The sequence below is a fragment of the Leuciscus leuciscus genome (genome assembly GCF_965113295.1).
Source record: "Leuciscus leuciscus genome assembly, chromosome: 4".
NCBI lineage: Eukaryota > Metazoa > Chordata > Actinopteri > Cypriniformes > Leuciscidae > Leuciscus > Leuciscus leuciscus.
The window spans coordinates 17,380,087-17,401,460 of record NC_138728.1 but is presented as its reverse complement, the minus strand read 5'-3'; the positions used below and the strand labels follow the sequence as shown (position 1 = coordinate 17,401,460).

General features: G+C 38.6%; 1 protein-coding gene across 5 annotated transcripts in view; it reads right to left on the bottom strand.

Annotated features, from left to right (window-relative positions):
* syt1a (synaptotagmin Ia) overlaps nt 1-21,374 on the bottom strand; it is a 192,998-nt gene that overhangs the window by 27,312 nt on the left and 144,312 nt on the right. For all 5 annotated transcript variants that reach the window (XM_082168286.1, XM_082168287.1, XM_082168288.1 and 2 more), the window contains one exon: nt 9,740-9,928. In XM_082168286.1, the coding sequence (XP_082024412.1) occupies nt 9,740-9,902 (163 nt within the window). In that variant the 5' untranslated portion in view covers nt 9,903-9,928. The remainder of the gene's footprint in view (nt 1-9,739; nt 9,929-21,374) is intronic.

Genomic DNA, 21,374 nt, shown 5'->3' with positions numbered 1-21,374 from the left:
GCTGGCTGTAGGACGTGCTGAGCAGGATGGTGTCGTCAGCATACTCCAGGTCAGTCAGGTGGTAACTGCCGAAGGACACTCCGGGGACCCGCTCACAAACCCTGGACATCAGATGGTCAATGATGCAGTTGAAGAGGTCAGGAGCAGCCACGCAGCCCTGGCGAACGCCACTGGAGATGGGAAACCAGTCTGAGTCTCTGCCGTTGATGCGGACACAGCTCTGAGCGTTGCTATAAAGCAGCTTGAACAGGGCAACAATCTTGGGTGGTGCTCCAAGGGCATGTAGAATACTCCACAGTGAAGTGTGGCAAACGGTGTCAAAGGCAGCCTTCAGATCTATGAACCCGATGTAAAGATGGCGATCTTTACGGAATTCATAGGTCTTTTCTATCAGCAAGCAAACGGCGGAGATTTGGTCTGTTGTGGAGCGGTTAGGCATGAAGCCAGCCTGCTGGGGACGGCGGCTGCTTCTGATGGCTGGGAGAGCACGAGTGAGCAAGATCCTGGTAAAGAGCTTGCCGGGGATGGAGAGAAGGGTAATGCCTCCGTGGTTGCTGCAGACTAGCCTGTCACCCTTACGTTTCCAGAAGGGCAAGATGACTCCTCTGGTCCAGTCGCTGGGAAGCCTCTCTGTCTCCCACACCTCATTGAATATGTGGGTAAGCCACTCGACGATGCTTTCACCGCCTGATTTTAGCATCTCAGCAGTTATTGCACAGATGCCGGGGGCTTTCCTGTTGTTAAGTTTTTCCAGAGCGGCTCTGACTTACATTTATTCATTTAGCTGACGCTTTTATCCAAAGCGACTTACAATTGCTATATATGTCAGAGGTCGCACGCCTCTGGAGCAACTAGGGGTTAAGTGTCTTGCTCAGGGATACATTGGTGTCTCACAGTGGATTCGAACCCGGGTCTCTCACACCAAAGGCATGTGTCTTATCCATTGCGCCACCACCACCCCCCCGACTTCCTCAGGCGTGACAGGGTCTGTACTGCAGACAGCACTAGGGGCTGCAGCGTTAGTGGCCGATGAGATGGCGGGATCAGCCGGGGAGGTACCGTGCTGCAGGAGGAGGCTGAAGTGCTCTTTCCAGCGTTCGAGGCAGTTTGCTTCAGTTGCTATAAGGTTGCCATCAGAATCTTTCACCAGGGCTGTCTTGATGCGTGGGCCATTACGGGCTTGGCGCAGCAGACTGAAGACACGGCTCATATTGTTGTTATTGGCCGCGGACTCTAGGTGTTTAGCTTCTGCTTGCCAGAACTTCTCCCTATCCTCGGCTATAGCCACATTGCGCTGGCGGTTCAGTCGCTGATACTCCGTCAGGTCACCTCGGAGCCGGGCCTCACGCCGCCAGTCGATGATGTTGAGTGTCCTCTCCGATATCCAAGGCTTTTCCGGGGAAGGTCGAAAGCATCCGAAGACATTGAGGTTCCAGACAAACAAAGACCCCAGCATATCGGTACGCTGTGAGGTGGCAGCCCCACCAACCGACTATCCTGCGGAGGGCTAACAACCCACCCTGGAGAAACCCTTTTGTTACGAAACCGATCAGTTCATTATTAGTTCATTTTAACTAATGTAGTTAACTAATGTTAACTAACGAACCTTATTGTAAAGTGTTACCAAAAAAACACTAAATAGTCTGTATGCAAAGCTACAGGGTGAATATCACGAAACCTCTCAAGAACATTTCCATTTCATATTTGACCTGAAAAAACTAACTAAATAGTCCTAAAAAAAGGGGGAAAATATATTATTTTTCTCCCCTTTTTTCCCCTTTTTGACTATAATGTGAAATGTAGAGTAGACATGTAGGGTAGTCAAGACCTATTAGCAATAAAAACATTACATTAATAATTAGTCCAGCTCTCACAATCTACAGATTACAACCCTAAAAGTAAACTGGTCATCAGCAGTAGTGGCACCATGCTGGGATTCTCTTTGGGCAGCCCGGGGCTCATTATCCCGCTGTTTGTCTGATCAGAATGTAATGTGAGCATCTCTGACCAGCGAGGTTGTGTTGCCTGTTAACGCGAAGCTAACAGTAACATGATCTATCCCCAGGCGGCATGCCGCGGGGCGAGTTACCCACTCTTACACTTGTTAACACGCCAAATCGGAATGAGAAACTCGATGTCTTAACAGGCGTGATTTGATTGAGAGTGCGTCATGATTGCGAGCGCTAGTGAGCGCACGGGGCCAAGCGGAGGGAAAATGATCCATCGGTGTAATACAGCACACACTGGCAACCCAAACTAATGTGTTTTGACAGCACGCCATTGGTCAATTAACCCTGGTACTAGAGCATGTTATACAGCATGAGAGAAAGACAACCCTGTTGCACTTCCAAATATATTCTCTGCATTAAGGAAAATTACTTGGAAGTGATTTATTATGCCATGTGGTTACGTTACAGTCCAGCAGATGGGCGGTAATTTCAATATCCATTTAGTAAAGTTTATAGGCGAAGGAACAATCTGAAAAGGGAGCTTGGCTCATGAATATTAATTAGATAATGTATATTCACCTAGTAGTCGTGACTGATTTTCTAAAAAGCAGGTGAGTGGCCGCTAGCCACATTAGGATAACTGACTGCACATTTTTTTTGTTTGTTGTGGTTGGCAGAGGCCAAAAAATGGTGAAGACAAATGTAAAATTTTCTCATTTGAACTGAATATCGCATGAAAGAGAAACTTCACTGAACAGTCGAGCCATTCCGTATGATTTAATGTCCCTCCCAAACAAACCACGAGACTCACATAAGAAAATATTTGAAGGGAAAAAGACAGACAAGTGTGATAACAGTTCATGTGATATTGCGAGATTAATATCCACCCTCTCATATCCTCTGCCAACAGCATTCAGATCAGATATTATCTTTTGTTATTACAGACGTTGCCATTATTTGGTCTGTGACATATGATGCGTTCGGATGGTGAGTGACACCAATGATCAGACTCTGACTGAAAACTGATCATAACATTGATTGTGGTGCTCAAAATATCAGGGACGACAGCTATGAGGGACAACAAACAAACTCTTAACCCAAACCCTCATTCTCTATCTCATTTGTCCTTTCTCATCCGCTGAATGCTAATCGGATGTCTGTCATCTCATTTGTCAAGGAAATGTGCGAGACAGGGGAATAACTAACTGAAAGAAACAAACTTTACTACAGGTTTCAGTATATAGGAAGACAGTAGCTCACCTCTTTTCAAAATGGTAACAAGCTACTTTTTGTATTGGTGTAATGCTACGTTGCTGGTTTTTGTCACATTGTATTGTGCATTGTAAGTGAACACTCCCTCTATTCACTCATTTGCACTCTACCATTAAAAATGTTGGGGTCAACAATATTTTTTTTAAAGTTTTGACAGATGTCTTTTTTGCTGAATTTATTTACAGTAAAAATACAGCAAAAACAGTAATATTGTAAAATATTATTACAATTTAAAATAACTTTTTTCTATTTGAATATATTTTAAAATGTAATTTATTCCTGTGATGGCAAAGCTAAATGTTCAGCATCATTACTTCACTGTCACCCTGATCCTTCAGAAATCAGTATAATATGCTGATTTGCTGCTCAGAAACATTTATTATTATTATCAGTGTTGAAAACAGTTGTGCTGCTTAAAATGTTTGCAGGAACTATGATAAATTTTTTTCAGGGTTATTTGATTAATGGAAAGCATTTATTTGAAACATAAATCTTTTGTAATATTATCAATGTCTTTAATGTCTCTTAGCTTCTCCTACACTGCAGGGACAAAATGTGTCTTTTCTCATATGTTTGTTTACTACTGTAATGCAGTTTTAACTTGTTTTAAATGAGATTATCTCTTCCTCCAAAAGGCTTTATAATGTGAAGCAGGCAGACGGAGAGGCTGGGGTTTTATTTTTGTTTGTTTACATAATTCAATTTCAAAGGAGCAGGGTTGACAAGCCTGGTAACCTTCAGATGTCCTCTTGGGCGGTCTTGGGGGCAGCAGGGAGAGGGGAAGAAAGGGAGATAGGATTAGGTCAAAGGTCAGCAGAATGGGAGGACTAACTGCTCCATCTGTCAGGCTGTTGGCTGAAGATGTGTTTGGCACCCTGCTCCAGTTCGCCTCCTGTTGCTGACTATGACTGAGGCTTTCTACATACTGGCAAACAACACAATCCCGCTAAACATCACACTTCACAAACATATATTGAAGTCTCAAAACTTGTCATGTCTTAGCATTTCTGTAGTTCAACTAGTAGAACATGACAGTAGAGCTGCCAAGGTCATGAATTCCAAGGAAATACTTACATACTAATAACATGTATACGTTAAACATGAACTGTAAGTAGGTTTGGATAAAAGCATTTGTAAAATGCATAAATGTTATGTAAATGTATTGACATTCTTGACATACACTCAATCTTATAATACATTGGAATGAATTGAGGGAAATGTTGATTTAAAAAATTACTTTTTAATTTAGTACAGACAAGCATCTTTAAAAAGTAACTAGAAAATGGTTTCATTTAATTAAAACTTTGTTTATATACTGTATTTTGTGCCAGTTACAGATTATTACAAGGTGTTATATATATATATATATATATATATATATATATATATATATATATATATATATATATACACACACACACACACTAACAACATGCTGAGATTACATTTAACTTTTTAAATTCACTTTTTTTAAAGATTTTTTTTATTTACAATAGGTTTACAATAGCTGCCTATGTAGATGGTAGACACCTAGGGCAGCACACTAGGGTTTGAAACGGAGACACTCAGTATACAACGTAAAACAAAAATCACAGGACAGACAAAGCTTTTCATGATTATGATAAAAATAAAATGCAAATACATGTAAATGGCTTATAATAATGGCAATTTATAAAATGTGACCCCATTAATTTAACATTTAGTTAATGTTCAAAGCAAATGCTCCCAGTTAAGTTTGCATTTTAACAAGAAAGAAAACAACATTAATTGTGGTGTTTGATAGAACATCTCAAAAATTTGCTGAGATGGATGAAAGGGGCATTGTGTTGGGCATCAGGGTACCCAGTGTGCAAGAGTGTTTCAGAGGCTGGACGGAGTGTGTTCATTATTCATAGTAATTGTGGCAGAGCTGAATAATGTCTCAAACTGTCTCTGTGCGGTGAGGTTAATTATCATCGAAAACAGACGCCTTGAGCTTGAGCAGCGGAGCGTTGGGAGAATAACCCGAGCTGTTGTGTTAAAGTCATTTTCTTTTGTTGCTTCGAGTCAACAAAGCTGTGTAACCGCAGCAGTCCAGACATTTTCGAGCCAAGATGGTCGGGTTCAAACTGTTGAACCTGTCAACAGGACTCAAGGCCTGTATGTTTTCGAAGAGAGCCATGACAAAGCGAGTGTGGCGTACTGAGAGCTACCTGTCGGAGTGATTCTACACGCAGGACCGTTTGTGACGGGTGCCGTAGAACGGATGTGATGTTGTGTGACCGTGAGGGTAGAGGGAATGTTAGTAATCACAGGTTATGGATAAACCTTTTTGAATATGTGTCACCATCTGAGACTTCGAACAAATTGGACAAAAACAAATTGCCTGTTCATTTACATTTACCCTCGGTCTGAAGTATCAGGAGGTAATTGAGTGTTTTATCAACTTTGGGCACTTCTTGGCCAATGAAAGCTGCAATGGAGTCCAGACCTTCTGCTGTCAGTCTGAAGGTCTGGCTATCCAAACTATCAAGCTCCCACCTACATGCACCCCACTGAGACTGACAGTCTCAGACATGACCTTGCTTGCAAAATTCTATAGGATTAAGGGTGTCTGCCACGCCCCCATGTCACGTCCGGTCGATTTGCCAAGTGGAAAAAAACACGCGTGTTGAAGTGCTGCGAGTCAACCTCCTCTAACTTAGCTACAGCCAGTCAAAAGATAGCATGGCAACTGCAGATGCAGGAGACCCATCAACAGAACTTGAACCCCCTCCTCTTTCACTGAAGTCGCCGGTGTGGAGGTATTTTGGATTTCCAGTGAGTTATGTTGACAACGTTCGCGCTTCAAAAAAGCCACAGTTTGCAAGCTCTGCTATGTGCGTGTACCATATTCTTCCAATGGCAGCACGTCTAACATGGCAGGGCATCTCCGCAGGCACCACAAAAACATAGATTTATCTGTTAAACCAACAACTGTTTGTTTGTTTTGTTGTGAACTTGAATGTCACCTTCTGTGAAGAAGACTGCAGTTACAAAAGAGAAACTAGATGGCAGGTTATTTTGCTTAAGTTTCCATTTGACTGAAGATATAAGTGACTGTTACATTATGTTGTTAATAAATGTTTTAAATTTGGCAATGTAGTGTGGTACATTGTGAAAAAAGGTCAGATATTATATTGCATAAAAGTGTAGTCTAAAAATGGCATAGCAACCTGTGCTTTAAAAAAAAAAACATTTAATTCGAGAATCGAATCAAACCGTGACCTTAGAATCGAAAATTTAATCGAATCGAGGATTTGGAGAATCGTGACACCCCTATATAGGATATATCTGACACATCGTAATTAATACAGTAGGTACTACAACTTCTCAATGTCAATGGTCTCCTCTTTGTGTTCGTGATGTGAAGACTTACGTTGTTCGGCTTCATACTGTCTGAAGCTAATGTTTTGAGGCACACAACACACTGTGGTCTCTCTTCATCACCCACTGTGATGTACTGTACTGGTGAATCAGAGGGTGAGAAGTTTGTCGCACCGCTCGCATGTAGTGTAGACACATTGTTTTGGCAGTTGTGACGTTTAAAGTAGATTCATCGTCTTTACGTTTGCCTGCCACTGGCAGTCCTTTCACTCAAACTTAGTGAATCTTTCAAGCTTAGTGCAAAACCATGCATCATTCAGTTATATTTAACACGGCTCCCTGCAATACTCAATTTTGATTCTTCAATCACAACATCTAGCGGTCTAAAGCAGGTACTGCAAGTAATCTTGAGGTAATAAAATATGTCAAATTACTATTTTGTGTTCAATTGCTACTTATGTGACAAGTAGTCACATAATAAGCGGGATAATTTCGCAGTGGCTCTTGTATCACCCTGAAGAGGTTTCTTTGCATAACAATCTGCTGACTGTACACGACCCACCCACGAACCACTAAACTTGTGAATGAAAAGTGTGTTTAAGGAAGCTTACTTTTAAAAGAGCCAAAAGTGCCCAATACGCTCTTAGTTGTGGCATGGAAATAGATCTTAAACAGTATTCGTCTTCATATTTTGCCTACATTGCGCTATGACAGAAAGGCAGAAGGGTTAGAGTGAAGTATATCTTTTTCATCACTACACAGCATCTGCCTGTGTTCCTCTGTTTTTGCCACGCTAGATGGCGGATTGTGACAGGTCCATGCATCTTACTTTTACAGGCGGCACCTGCACATATTCAATGCAGTGGATTAAATTGGAGAAGAACTGCTCAAGTATTCTGCATCTGGACTCGCCCATTCATCACTAATGCAGGTCCGTCAGGGTTCCTGGATGCCTCGGTCAATACAGCACCCTTCTCCCAAGGCATTCATCAACCCAGGCACCGGTTGGCACGGAGACATGTGTGTGATGGAGGGAGGCGGCTAAAACAGTAATTTAAGACACTGTAATGGAGTGTCTTTTTCTGGCTGGATCTCAGAAGGGGCATATCTGTCTGAGTCAAATGCGGCAACCCTTTATTTTACAGTTGTCTGCAGGAAGGCAAAGTGATAATTAATGTGGTGAATGTGTCTCCAAGTGCGAAAGCAAGGGTGGAAGTGAAAGTGTACGTGTGTGAGCGTGTGAGTGAAAGTGAGAGCGAGAAGTTGTATGTGTGAAATCGAGTATGAGAGAAAGAGAGATTGGCAAAATGACCAGACACCTATAGTAAGGTACTGTAGGGGTAGGAGATGACTCGAATATATCTCAGGTCTGCGCAACGGTGTTTTGTTAGACATGGCGTAATTTATAGGGCTGGGTATTGACACAAATTTCATGATTGGATTCGATTTCGATTCACAAGCATGCAATTCGATTAGATTTCCATTCGATTCAATATCGATTATTTTAGATACAGCACATGTGCAAAAATCTCTCACCTGATTTGTATACAAACACATAAATTACACTCAAGGAAGATTTTTTATAATATTAAAGTTATAAGACTAATTTTACAACTACATAATTATATTTCTACTCCAATTCGTTTTTTTAAATATAAACATTTAAATGGTGGCTGTCAAAAAACTTGACGGATTTATTCAAACATGGATTAAATGTTGAAGAATATAAAAAATTATAATGAATATGTTATGTGGTGCATATTTTATCAAAATGCTCCTCTCTAGAGTTTATTTTCTAGCTGACTAACAAGTTTATTCCTGAGGTAAATCTGACGTTACTTGACATTGTTTACAGGCTGTTTTATTGACGTCTTTCCGCGGTTGAAACACTGATTGAGCACTGTGATCGTGACATGATACGGATTTCGGTAAGTTGTACTGTATCTTTTAACATACCTTCAGATGTTCATTCATGTTTATTTGTTGCTGAAACTGGTATTAAAGCAGAGGAGATGACCAGTTCACGTGCGGTCCGTGCTGCCGCTTTGCTTGAACTGAGGTGCTACTGCGATCTGTCTCGCCACATTAAACAGCGCCAAAATGGTTTTCGTAATAAAATGGATGTAATTTGAAATCTGAGACTTTGTTTCATATCAAAAGTAATAAAGCACAAAGATTATTGTGATTTATTGGATGGGAGGCGTGCTACAATGTTCCGTTCCTTCATCAATTAAAAACAGGATAGACTAATCGATTCTTGGGATTTAAGAATCAATATTGGTTAGGAAAAATGAGAATTGATTAAAATCAATCATTTTTCCCCAGCCCTAGTACTTTATGTAGCTTTAAATAATTCTGCCATCACCTCCGCTAGATACATGAGTTACTTTAGCACTATTCAGTGGTGGGCAGGTTGTCAATTGTAAATAAATTATGTAAAAGAAAAAAAATCCCAACTTCTTTCGCAAACCCCTGTTTTAATTTGTATTAGTTAATGAACTAATAACAATCTTGTTTGAAAGTGCTTTAGTCAGGTGTGTGTTTATAGTTTATTGGTGATCTCAAATGGCAACATATTCCAGTCCAGGACAGTTATAATGTGACCTTGATATCCAGTATATAATAGGGACAAATAAAATCTCTGGGACATAAAAGCACCTAGCTAAAGAAACACACACACACAAACAGCTACAGACTTTTCAGCATGTTTACTTGAAAATATGAAGGAGCATACAGTGAATTGGTTGATGGTTTGGTACGATGCCTGAATTTAGCTCCATGATTCACAGTGAGAGCTGTGGTGTGTTGGGGACCGAGGCACAGGGCACTTAGACAAACAAAGGCATGCAAATAACAAAACTCATTTACTTGCTTATTTACAATTAGAATGAGAAGGAACATGTTTGCTGGCCGCCTGTTTCTCAAGCTCATTATTTTTCAGCACTGGCTAAACAATGGAAGTTTAAAAATTTGAAAGAAAATAATACAAAATGGATCTGACAGAACTTGCCAATGCAACCAATGCTGAGACTCAATCAATCCCATTCAAAAAATGTTTTTTATGCAAAATTATGTAAAACGAACACAGCACACTGAAGCTGAAATATAACCAAGTAAAGACCTTTGAGCGTTGTGAAAAGAAGAAGAAGAAAAAAAAAAAACGGTTTACTCACGTGGGATTTTGTGCAGTTCATTCATGAACTTGTCTTTGACTTTGGAGAACATCTCATCTTTGGTCTCTCGGGGACCGGGCCCTGCTGCCTCTGTGCTGTTGCCCAATACCTCAGGTGCTGCGCTGGGCGCAGGGTTCCCCACCAGAGCCTCCCTTCGACTCATCGCTGGAAGTGGCAGCCAGGCAGAAGCTAAATATGAAAAGATGAGAGAGGGTTACTCATACTATCTGGAATATTTCAAAAGGAAATACCAGTTGCACATTCACAATTCTTCCAATATCTTTATCTGTTGGATAATGTATACCACATGGATTTGTAGGTATCTACAAATATGGCATGATACATTTATGTAAAACAGCTGCAGGACAATAGTGGGAATTTTTATTCATTTTGTTAAACAAAGGCTCATTCAGATTCATTCCAGTGAACATTTCTGTAGGTTGCAGCATTGGACAAATAAGTGGCAACAATGAGTGTCTAACTATTATGAGTGAGTCATTGAATCATTCACTTAACTGTTAGCAGTTGTTCACATAGAGCACATTTTCACATTCCACCGTGCTACTTTTTCATTGCTTTTCTAAGTAAACATAAGCTAGATAGATGTGTGTTTTTGCAGCGTCTAGTCTTTTGACCCTATTCAGAAAAAACGGCTGTCACGATTTTGTGTTCCGTGTGAATAGGCCCTAAGCATGTCAGGAGAAGCATGCTTTTTCTAGAATAATGGTGTATTTACGACATCTACCAGTAGGGGTTTACTGTTGAAGCTAATCAGCCAAACATAGTTAAAAAGGAAAGACTCAAAACACTGACTTTTTTTGCAAAGACATGCAGACAACATGTACAACATGTCCCTTTTTGTTTAGTCATTAATTAGTCCAGTTCATTCTGTTGAGTGTAGGGGCATATTCGTTCACAAAAAATACTCCTTCACAGGCCACAAAGGAAATTTTCTCAAGTTTTTTGAAGTCACCAAAGCAGTCACACACTTTACAAGGGAAAATCAGACCATCAAAGTGAACTCAAGTTGTTCACTTAAAAGATTTGCTCAAAAACACTGGGTTGTTCACAACTCCGCTAATGGGGATATAGATAGAAGGCAGATAACAGGTCAGGATGTGAGAGATGGAGTGAGAATTAGAAAGATGAAAACTCCAGTGTGCGAGTGTCTAATCTAGTGTGCGAGGAAGGTGGAGAATGAGGTGTGACTATGGGAAGCCTTCGACTGCAGCATGCTCTGAACAAATGCGCTTGTGAGGTGTGTTTAGCTGTTTAAACATCCTCCCATCCATCCATCCTAATCTTTCGCTTGCGTTTACTCAGTCCTCTGTTCATTTACTCACTCACTTGCCTACAGACTCTCTCTGCCTCACCAGTTCATGTGCAGTCAGTATGGCATCTCTCTTGTCGGTACCAACATGACCCCAGGAGGTCCTGAGGGCCAGCGGTAGGTCGTGGTACGTGCTGATGAACAGTGAGCAGACTATGAGCCGCCTTCTCTTCTAGCCACAGGGCACGCAAGATCCGCCCACTCCCGCACAGCCGGTGTCGCTGCCATTGTACCTGCTCTGTAATTACTGCCATAGTCAATCACTCAGATGGAATAATAATAGATCGAATGAATGCAGCAGGTACGAAACCTCAAAGTTTAGAGGAGTTAGAGTGAACTTGCAGCAAGTTTAATTAGACTTTCTATTGGGTGGGATGGCTCTCCTCCTTTCTCGACAGGTGATTGCCTGGAAAGAGGAAACTGCTGGAGCTGTTGCATTTGACAGGTTGTCATTGCTGTGCTAATGTCACTATGGTGACAGCAGGATTGATAGCTTACAGATTATACGAAATGTGTGTTGGGTTTTCTTTTAGCTTGAAAGAGCATTCAATTGCAAAATTGAAACACAATTTCATAAAATGCTTCAAAAATATTTCAGAATTTGGTTTGTGTTTGGTTTGACAAAATAATTGTAAATTTGATCTCTTACAGAGTCGGATAATCACAATGTTTTGCAGGTTTGAAGGTACTCTAATATGTGCTTATTCTCTTTCTGGAAAGACATTTTGTATGGGCTGAGTGCAATTTTCTATACCAGTGACGCTGAGCTATCACTAACAATAAAGAAATCAAAAAGTATCAGAACATGATACCATGGTACACATTCTTTAAAGTACCTTGGACTACCATGTAAAATACTGTGCCATGGCAAATTAATGCTAAATGGTCCTAAATACATTTGGATCCAAATACATAATTTAGTCTAAATACATTAAGACACTTAATGCTGAGTGAACACAGGCATCACAAAGTTATAATATATAGTATAAAAAATGTACATTCATTTTCAGATTCACTGTAGATTACATTTACCAGAGCCAATTTTTTTAAACTTGACCTATAAGTGAGTGTTTGATGATGATGATAAATGTAAAAATAAGGTAGATTTAGCATGCACAATGAAATATCCCTTATTGGCTGATTTACATTAAAAAACAGGTCTAAAATTGTCTAATATTGCCTGATTACAATATATATATATATATATATATATATATATATATATATATATATGAAGAGTTCAGATGCAAAAGTGCCATTTGAAATTTTCTTCTAGAATGATCATTTTTATCAAACTCGTATATTTAGGTTCAGCAATTTCACTTAAATGGCAATGAAAATAACCTAGGCTATATATATATATATATATATATATATATATATATATATATATATATACGGTTTGCCCCTCCTCGGACCACTATTGGTAAATTCTCACCACTGCTCACTAGGAGCAACCCACAAGCCTTGCCGTTTCAGAGATACTCTAACCCAGTCGCCTTGCCATAATAATTAATTTGGCCCTTATCAAAGTCGCTAAGAAATGTATTCCTGTTAATTTCTCCTGCATCCAACATGAGAACTGATTGTTTGCTTGCCCATCTAATCTACCCAGACCTTAATATGTAATATTTTGTTAATATGTGTAATATTCACTTCACCTGTGACTGGTCATTATGTTTTGGCTCAGTGTATATACTGTATACGTACAGTATACAGTTCATTGCACACTTTTACCAGCCCTCAAAAATTAACCGTTTAAAAATGAACACTAGTAAAACATCAGTACTCTACTATAATGAAATGCTAGCACTGTGGATGTTACTTGCAAAAATTTATAAATAATTAAAATAAACAACATATTTTATAAATATTTATATACAAACTAGCATGGTATTAACATTAGCATTAGCATCAATGCAACGTGCTACAGCCACAGTAAATTTTTGTGGTAAGGGATATACAGTAGATGTTGACCAACAGCTGGTCAAGCCTGTATGCTGCTGAGCACAAACTGATGCTAATGACTTCAACACATCCTAACTGAGCTGTAGACACTATGGGGAAGTGTTTACATATGTACACAGCAGCAGCTGTGTGGTCTGCTGACACAATGGTGTGTGAAAAGCACAGGGTTCAACAGCTGTGGCACTCGCTAGCTATGGCTTTCCTTAGTTACACATCTCAATTGTTCAAAATTAGTTTTTATAGGATTTTTATAGTTGGATATCTAGTTGCTATGAGTCTAAAATGGAAGACTGATCAGGAACAGGTCTTTAAAAAGCTACATGTCAAGTCTTGGCTAGTCTGGTTAACACAAGGCATGCTACGTGGACAAGCAACTAGTATTCTCAAACTTCCACACTGCAAATTTGCTCATGTAACGTGTAAGTGAAAAAAAAAAAAAAATTGTAGAAGATTGGTTGGGTGGATTGGTTCCTTGCAGAGGAAGGTTTCTCGATCACAAAGCTTGACAGGAGCTTCTGCTGACAGTCGAAAGGCCATGCGTGTTTTTTGGAGCGCCGTGTCACTCTCCTGATATGATGTGGGTGGCAGTTGAGCTGGCAGCCGAGCTGAACTTTGGGAAGGTGGAGGAGGATGGGAAAAAAGATGGATTTTGTGTGCTTTTGTGTGTGTGTGTGTGTGTGTATGTCGCACGTATGAATAGCGCTGCCGCACACCTGTGAAGCTAGACTGCTTCACACAGTGAGTCAGAGGAGTCCATTATAAACCTACACAAAAAGCCATAATTACTCACAAATGGATAGAGGCAGTGCAAGAATGTCCATTAGGCCATTACTATTTGTATCACACAGGCAAAAGAAAGTTGCACATTTTAAGAGCTAAAACAGCTGGATGCAAGAGACATGCCTATAAGACGGCAACTTTGTGTAAATCAAGTGAATGTGCCCAGTGGGCCTTGCAAGGATCACATGTCTCTATTAAGTTTCAGAGCTTTAATAGCAGGAGGAGTTCTTGAGTTTGGAGATTTTGTGTAGTGTGCCTTTGAGATGAATGATTGATTGAAATCATAGTCTTTTTACTGATATGCACGCTCAGAGGAACTCTAAAATTAAATTATTTTAACATAGTGGCTGAAGAACATCTAACCTTTTATTCAACCAAAACATGTAAGCTGTCAGATGCTGCCATTCAGTGATTAAATCAAACCTTGGGAGTGCTGGACTAACCATAGTCTCAAATTGCCAGACCTTTGCATAAAACATGATCTACTTTGCATCTTATTCTAGACAAACACAGACGTCTGATGCTAAGGACGCCCAAATATGATCCCCTAGCTGAAATATATCTCTGCGGCTATAGTTTTTTTAATGTGTTTGTTCTTACGTGCCATTTTGAGTTGTGTTTATCTGAAATAGTTAGTACCACTGTGGGAATAAAATAAAATAAATCCACAGCTGTACAGTTAACACAGAATAAAATATAGCTGTGAGGGGTTCAAGGGCTTGTAAACCTTTAAGGCTTTAAGCAGATTGTAAGCTTTTTTACAGTCTATGATTGTAAGATATTACATATTATATAGTACGTTTTCTGCAATTTAAGGTAATTTAACATAGAAATATAGTGTTTTTGAAACCTTTTTAACTGTTATAGCATCACTTATGATCCGATCTCCATAAAAGTTTGCATGCTTCTTTAGAATCATACTGTATGTGACATTTCCTTACCTAATTTCGTGAAGTTCTATGCAAATCAGACACGAAAAAGGCCATTTTGTTATTTGCCATAGAAACACAGCATTTTACACCTTTTTAACAGTTATAGCACCACCTATAACCCGATCTCTACAGTTTTTGCATGCTTCTTTAGAATCATATGTCACATGTGCTCACCCAATTTCACGAAGTTCTGAGTTTTCGTTTAGGAGTGATAGGCTGTTGGGTACACTTGGCCACGCCCGTTTTCTAAATGACCCTATAGCTATCCAAATGCTAAAGTTCAACATTTCTTTTATATTTATTTAACTATAGTCCAGAGAATTGTCCTGCCATGGTTTTACCAAGGTTGAGGTTTTTCAAATAATCTCCAATATTTAAAAAAACTAATTGATTGATAGCAGTGGTCCTAGAGGCAAAGTTGTTCAGAATGAAGAGTTCTATCATATGGTATGAATATCGTGTGCATGTGTGAAAAAAAAAAAAAAAAAAAAAAAAAAAAAAAAAGAATTATGCCACTAACCTGCCAAAACTTAAAAACCTGCAATTTTTTTTTTTGCAGTTTGGATCCATCAATCTGAGTGCTTAGACTGAGGCACTTGCAAGTACATTCTATAAACTACACTGACTGCATAATATGCATCCAGGATGCACCATACTTTCTTTACCCAGCCCAGTGTGGGCCGTGGCACTGAGCAGGTGAAAAATCCTTACCCAATTACCACTCTGCCAGATGGCACAGCATGGCTTTCATTGCACTCGCTCCGGTGCTCTGCACATCAAACCATGCTTCTCTCCCTCCTTTCCTTGCTTTCTGCCTCATCCTTCCATTTTTCCCAACTGGGTTGCGCTCCTCTACCAAAACCTCCACTGCTGCCAGAGCAAAACTACAGCTCCACATCAGAGCGTTTATATACGCTTTTATATACGCTGAGTTGCTTCTACTATGGTTGGACTCTTCCATTGCTCATTTTTGAGGGCCCCAGAATGTTGTATTTTCTGAACTGTGGTTAGAGGCACTTCAAACTATGTCAAAGTTACGGTTCAGCCCATAACCACCCAGGCAATAAATGCTAGTCATGTTTTCGAGTGATTGAGGGCAAGTGAGGATGTTTGGGCCCATGACATTACGCTTTCATCGTGCAGAAATTAAAAATAGTGGCGCAAACGCACGTCTTGAATCACAATGACCATAATTTGCTTTGGACTTTGATCTTGGTCGTCTATATGTTCTGGTTTAAAGTTGAGGCTTAATCAAGCATGTAATCATCAATTACTTCCACTTAACTGAAGTTGACTTCCATTTGTCACCAGCGATATAGCCCTGTGACATGTTTATTGCATATTAAAAAACAAATGCATGCATAATGCAATCAAGGAACGTCAGTGTGGAGTTGCAACCGAGAGAAGACATTTCATATTCACTGATGCACTGAAGCTCAATGACGAATCAACATGTGCGTAATGTGTCTTCACAAGTTTGATTATGTGTTTGAGTCATTTCTGACAAATACTTGCAGATGCACCAGTCTCTCAGCACTGGGTGTGAAATGGTGTGGATGGCAGTGATTTTGTTTCAAGAAGTTGTCATGCGAACGTCTACAAATTCGTTAAGGTGCTTATGTGTATGTATAAATGTGTACAGTAACAAAGTATTCATCTAGTTGACTACATATTGTTCTGCTGTCATGCAAAGTCCAATTCAAATTTAATAGCCTTTTAAATGCAGAGTTATTACTCTGATTCGATGAACCACATTCAAAGTTGTAAATTGTTGATGAAACTAATATAAAATTATTAATAACAAAAGGGATTATTTACCATTGTATATTAGCAACATTGCTTCGCTAAATCCTAGGAACACTCCTTATTAGTATTAAAATCACTGTAGTACATTGCCAAATGATTTTTCTATGTATTTTATATTTAATGTGTCAAATAATGTTGAATATTAAGAACTAACACACCTGGAGACAAAGTTGTTGGCAAAAAGCAAGGTGGAAAAAAATACCTAAAAACTAGAGTGTCACTAATTTGGCAGAGCAAATTAGCATTGGAAAACAGGTAAAATGTAATCTAAATGAGGGTGTTGAGAAAAGTAAATTGGTATTTGTGGGGGAATAAATGTTCTTGAACACATATTATTTTATTTATAGATGTGTTCAATTTACTGTGTTATTGAAGGGAGAAAAAAGTGTTACATTTGAAGGTGTAAAATGCAAGAAAAAATGAAAAGGGGAAGCTGAATGCTTTCTGTTCTGTATGTATGTGTGAATGAGTATTCGTATATATGAGGGAGCAAGTGAGGTGGTCACCGCCTGATCTCGATTTCTCTATTTGATGGTTTTGCTGTGATGATTTTTCTGTGTGATGTGACTGTATGACACCATTTTTATCAGAGTACCATAGTACGTATGTTGTATTGACAAAATATGTATTGTACACTGAATTTAACTGCAATGAATTGAGATAATAGCATAGTACTTTGATATACTATAGAAGAGAATGATAACCATAATCATAAAGCATGAGACCATAGTATTACCATGATGTCTAAAAGTACTTTATCGACAGATAAACAGACAAGTTGATCTCTCACATTTATGAATATGCAAAAATCTGCAACTTAACATGCACAACCATGTCTCATTCTAATGTTGTGCTTGCATGAATAATGCATGTGGTTGTAGTCGACTGTAAAAAGTGAGTTGACAACAAAGGAAAAGTTCAAACCAAATCGTTATTTGAGCTAGCAGTGAGGTGCATATCTCAGTTGTAATGACTCTGGAAAAAGCTTGAGTGGGAAGAGGCTAATGGTGTGTAATTGTTTTGTCAAACAACAGGTCAGAAGCAGAGGAAGTAGAAAATAACAAAGAAAAAGGACACATTCGGCTGAGTCTTATTAAAAACACTAAAAGGAAAAAAATGTCTGGCTGAATGCTATGGTTCGGATCAATATTACAAATCAATGAGATGAGAAAGAGAAAGGAAGAGGAGGAGGAGAGATGAAAAACACTGATAACACATAAACTGGCAGAGATTGGATGCTACAGGCGTGAACACGGATGAGCAGCTTCGACCTCTCAGTGGCAACAACAACAATCATGTTTTCTGTGGTTATTGGTAGCTGAATTTGACTATATAATGACTCACTCTAAATACATATTGACATTAAGCTTAGTTGATTCTCCATTAGATTTTCTTTTGTGTTTAATCCTTTAGAGCACCTTTTTTTATCTTAGCTGAACAAAACACTTTCTCATGAAGGAAACTACTGAAATATCAAAAATAACTGCATGACGCTTTAAAGCTAAAGTGTGTAATTTCGGCACCAACTAACATCGCCTAGCATAATTAAAAAATTATTGACGTTTTCACACAGGTTTTTCTGTTTATAATTGTATCTTTATAAGCTGGGATACAATAGTATTTATCATCAAAACATTAAAAAAGATGAAAAAAATTAAGACAGACCATGAAGGTGGCAACAAACAAAAGTTACACACAAGTTAGTTTGTGACAGACAAATCAAACACTGTAGGTACGGACCAATTCTTGTGTTTTCACAGGTAAGTTTTAATCTAGTTTTGACGTCGAAATTCTAAATGTTGTGTCTCATTTAAAGATAATGTTCACCAAGATGTTCAAATTGCTTTCCCGTGAGTATAAAGCAATAATCATAGCAAGATATTTGATTCAAAGGGAGAACTAACAATGCAGTTATATAAAAAAGAAATAAAAAAGAGAACTTAACACAATTAAAAGCTGTGTGAAAGCAAATAAATAGTTCACTGATGTTGCGTCAAACAATTAAGAGCACTTTATTGAATTGCATGACGCTTATCAGACAAATACTAATTAAAGCCACTAAAGTAAATGCCATTTAATTTTATGATCAAAACAAGTGTTATCTATAAAGAAACAGTACAGGAAATATATGAATATGCAAAGTGCATACTAATGGATTTTTAGTACATGCTGCAAGGTGGAATGTAGATAATCTGCATGAGAATATTTCTGTACTTTTATACTACAGTTTAAGTGTTTGGTTTAAGCGATTGGTTGAAGGAATACCATAAAGAAATTGTTTCAATTCTAAAGTGAATGTACATTTTCATGAACTAGCAGTCAGTGGAATAATTAGGCCATAAGGAACAAACTGGAATGTCAAGGGCAAAATGTACAATATGAATGTATAATTCACTTCTTTTCCAGCAAAACTGGCCAATGGGGGAATTGTAGTAATTAACCTTCAGGAGGCATTCATTCTGATAAGGGACACGGCGACATTAAGGCTAAAGAGTCAACCACAGCTAAAGCTGATACACAGATGTGGGGCATGCTGGAAAAGAAAAAAAGAAAAAACCATACTGTTATTGTCTGTCTGTCTATCTATCTACAATCACACCACCAGGCCAAACCAAGAAGAAAACCAGGCTGACTGTTGAGTATAGGCACTGTGTGTGTGTTGGCATTTATATGCACACAGGTGAGTGAAAGAGAGAGAATTGAGAGTAAGATAAGAGAAGTAGAGTTCTCCGGTGTCCATGGACTATGTTTAAGTCCCCTGCAGTCCATCTCTAGGGTAATGAAAGTGGAAAAGTTATTAACCTCGCTTTGCTGCAGGGCCACTGCTTCTCTATTTAGCCCATGCACAAAATCCCCCCTTTTTCAATTACCTCTCGCTTCTGCGAAGGATGATGAAAAACTCCTAAATTCCCCTTTGTTGCTTATAAACTACCCTGGATAAAGGACTTGAGACTGCGAATGCAGAATCACATCAGCTTGGGCAGAAAAAATTAAATAAATAAAATAAAAAACTACGTGTGCTAGGAACCCTCAGGGCATTGCTCACTCATCAGCTCCCAGCTGCTCTCATTTAAACCCAGAACAAGTGTAAATAATGGACGTTTGGCTCAGGCGGGGCAGATCAGCTGTGGAAAAAGGGTGCATTTGGGAAGCAAGAAGCGATGAGAGTAATACAGACAGTTTTTTTTTTTCTTTTTGGCATATGAGTGTATTCTTAAGAGCAGGAAGCCAGCTGTTGTCTCTCATCGCACAACTTTCATCCCCATCGAGCCTCAAGTTCAGACCAACTGTGTTTTTTAACACCCCGACTTATTTGTGACTAAAAAGCTCCAATCATGTATTCATTAACATGACACCAGTCAAACAATCCGTCATTAAATGCTATTAGTCATCCAGTGTAGGCAATGGCCACAGGCCAGGATGTCTGTTGTTTATTTCATCATGTATTTTCCTTGTTTTGGAGTAATTGGAGCCCTGAGCCTCTCCCATGTAAACACACACACACGTTTAGTGGTATAAAGGGAAAGAGAGTGACGTCTCTTAAGGAGATCCATCGGGGGGCTTGGTGTCTTTCTGAAACTTTCGAGATATTATAGAGATCTCATTTCTGATTTGAATATCATATGAGTAAGGTCTAACTGCTCAGCTTTAAGTTACATTTAAAAAAATTCTGACTGTGCCCCCCCCCACAAATGACAAAAAAAAAAAAAAAAAAAAAAAGCAAGAGAAAATTCTATAAACTTTTATATAGATCTGTATCTTATCTGTCCACCATGTGAAACACACAGCTCTCCATTTTGTACTATGTCTGCTGCCATTTTACAACATTAAGGTGAACAGACACAGACAATAGGGGTTAAAAAAGGATATCTTTCAAATAACAGGAAGGAGGACAGAGAAATAGAGTGAGGAAAAAACGACAGCAGACAGTGAAGGGGGGAATGGGACAGGAGAGGCCAGGACCCTTGGGGTTAGAGGAAAAAAGCTCGCTCAGAAAGATCAGAAGTGACAAGATGAAGCAGAGCATGATGGGATACCACTCTGCCTGTGTGGTATTTTTGTGTGGTACACTTATATAAGTGTTATGAATATAGATACATATAAATCTACAATACAAAGACAAATAGATGCAACCACTTTAACAGTACATTTCTTAAAAACAAAGGCAAAATGTAAAAATGCTGGAGTTTGAATTGACTTGAAAAAAAGAAAGAAAAAAGCAATAGCTTATGTTGTACTGTTAACTTCCAGAAAACGCGTAGTACATCACAGAAAAGAAGGATATGACTTCACATAATTTATTACTGATATTAAATCAATTTTTTTTTTGTTCTACTTCTCATCCATAATTTCCTGCAATTAATTCAGCATGAATCGCTAAACATAGATAGATCATTTCAGCCTTAGGAACTTTATTTTCCATAAACTTTATACTTTAAATTTAGGATTAAATTTAGGAAACTGTAATTTGAGTTGTAATAGACTATTAATTGACCTGACTACAATTTGAATTTGAACTAGAGCAGGACGAATACATTACTGAATACAAATATTCAACACAGGATGTTTTTGTTTTGCAACACAAGTTTTCCAAACTGCTTTGACCAATTATGCCTTTTGATGCAAATTAAATGAAAATCATGATTTGTTAAGTTCAACTGTCAAAACACTCCTTTACTTTGGAGCAAGAGCATTTTGTGAAATGAACTGTTCTTTTACACTGATATATAAAATGGAAGTTAAATTATTAAAACACAAGTAGGCAAAAGTTAATTTATTAAATAATATAAATTATAATGAATATATCTGCAAATACCTC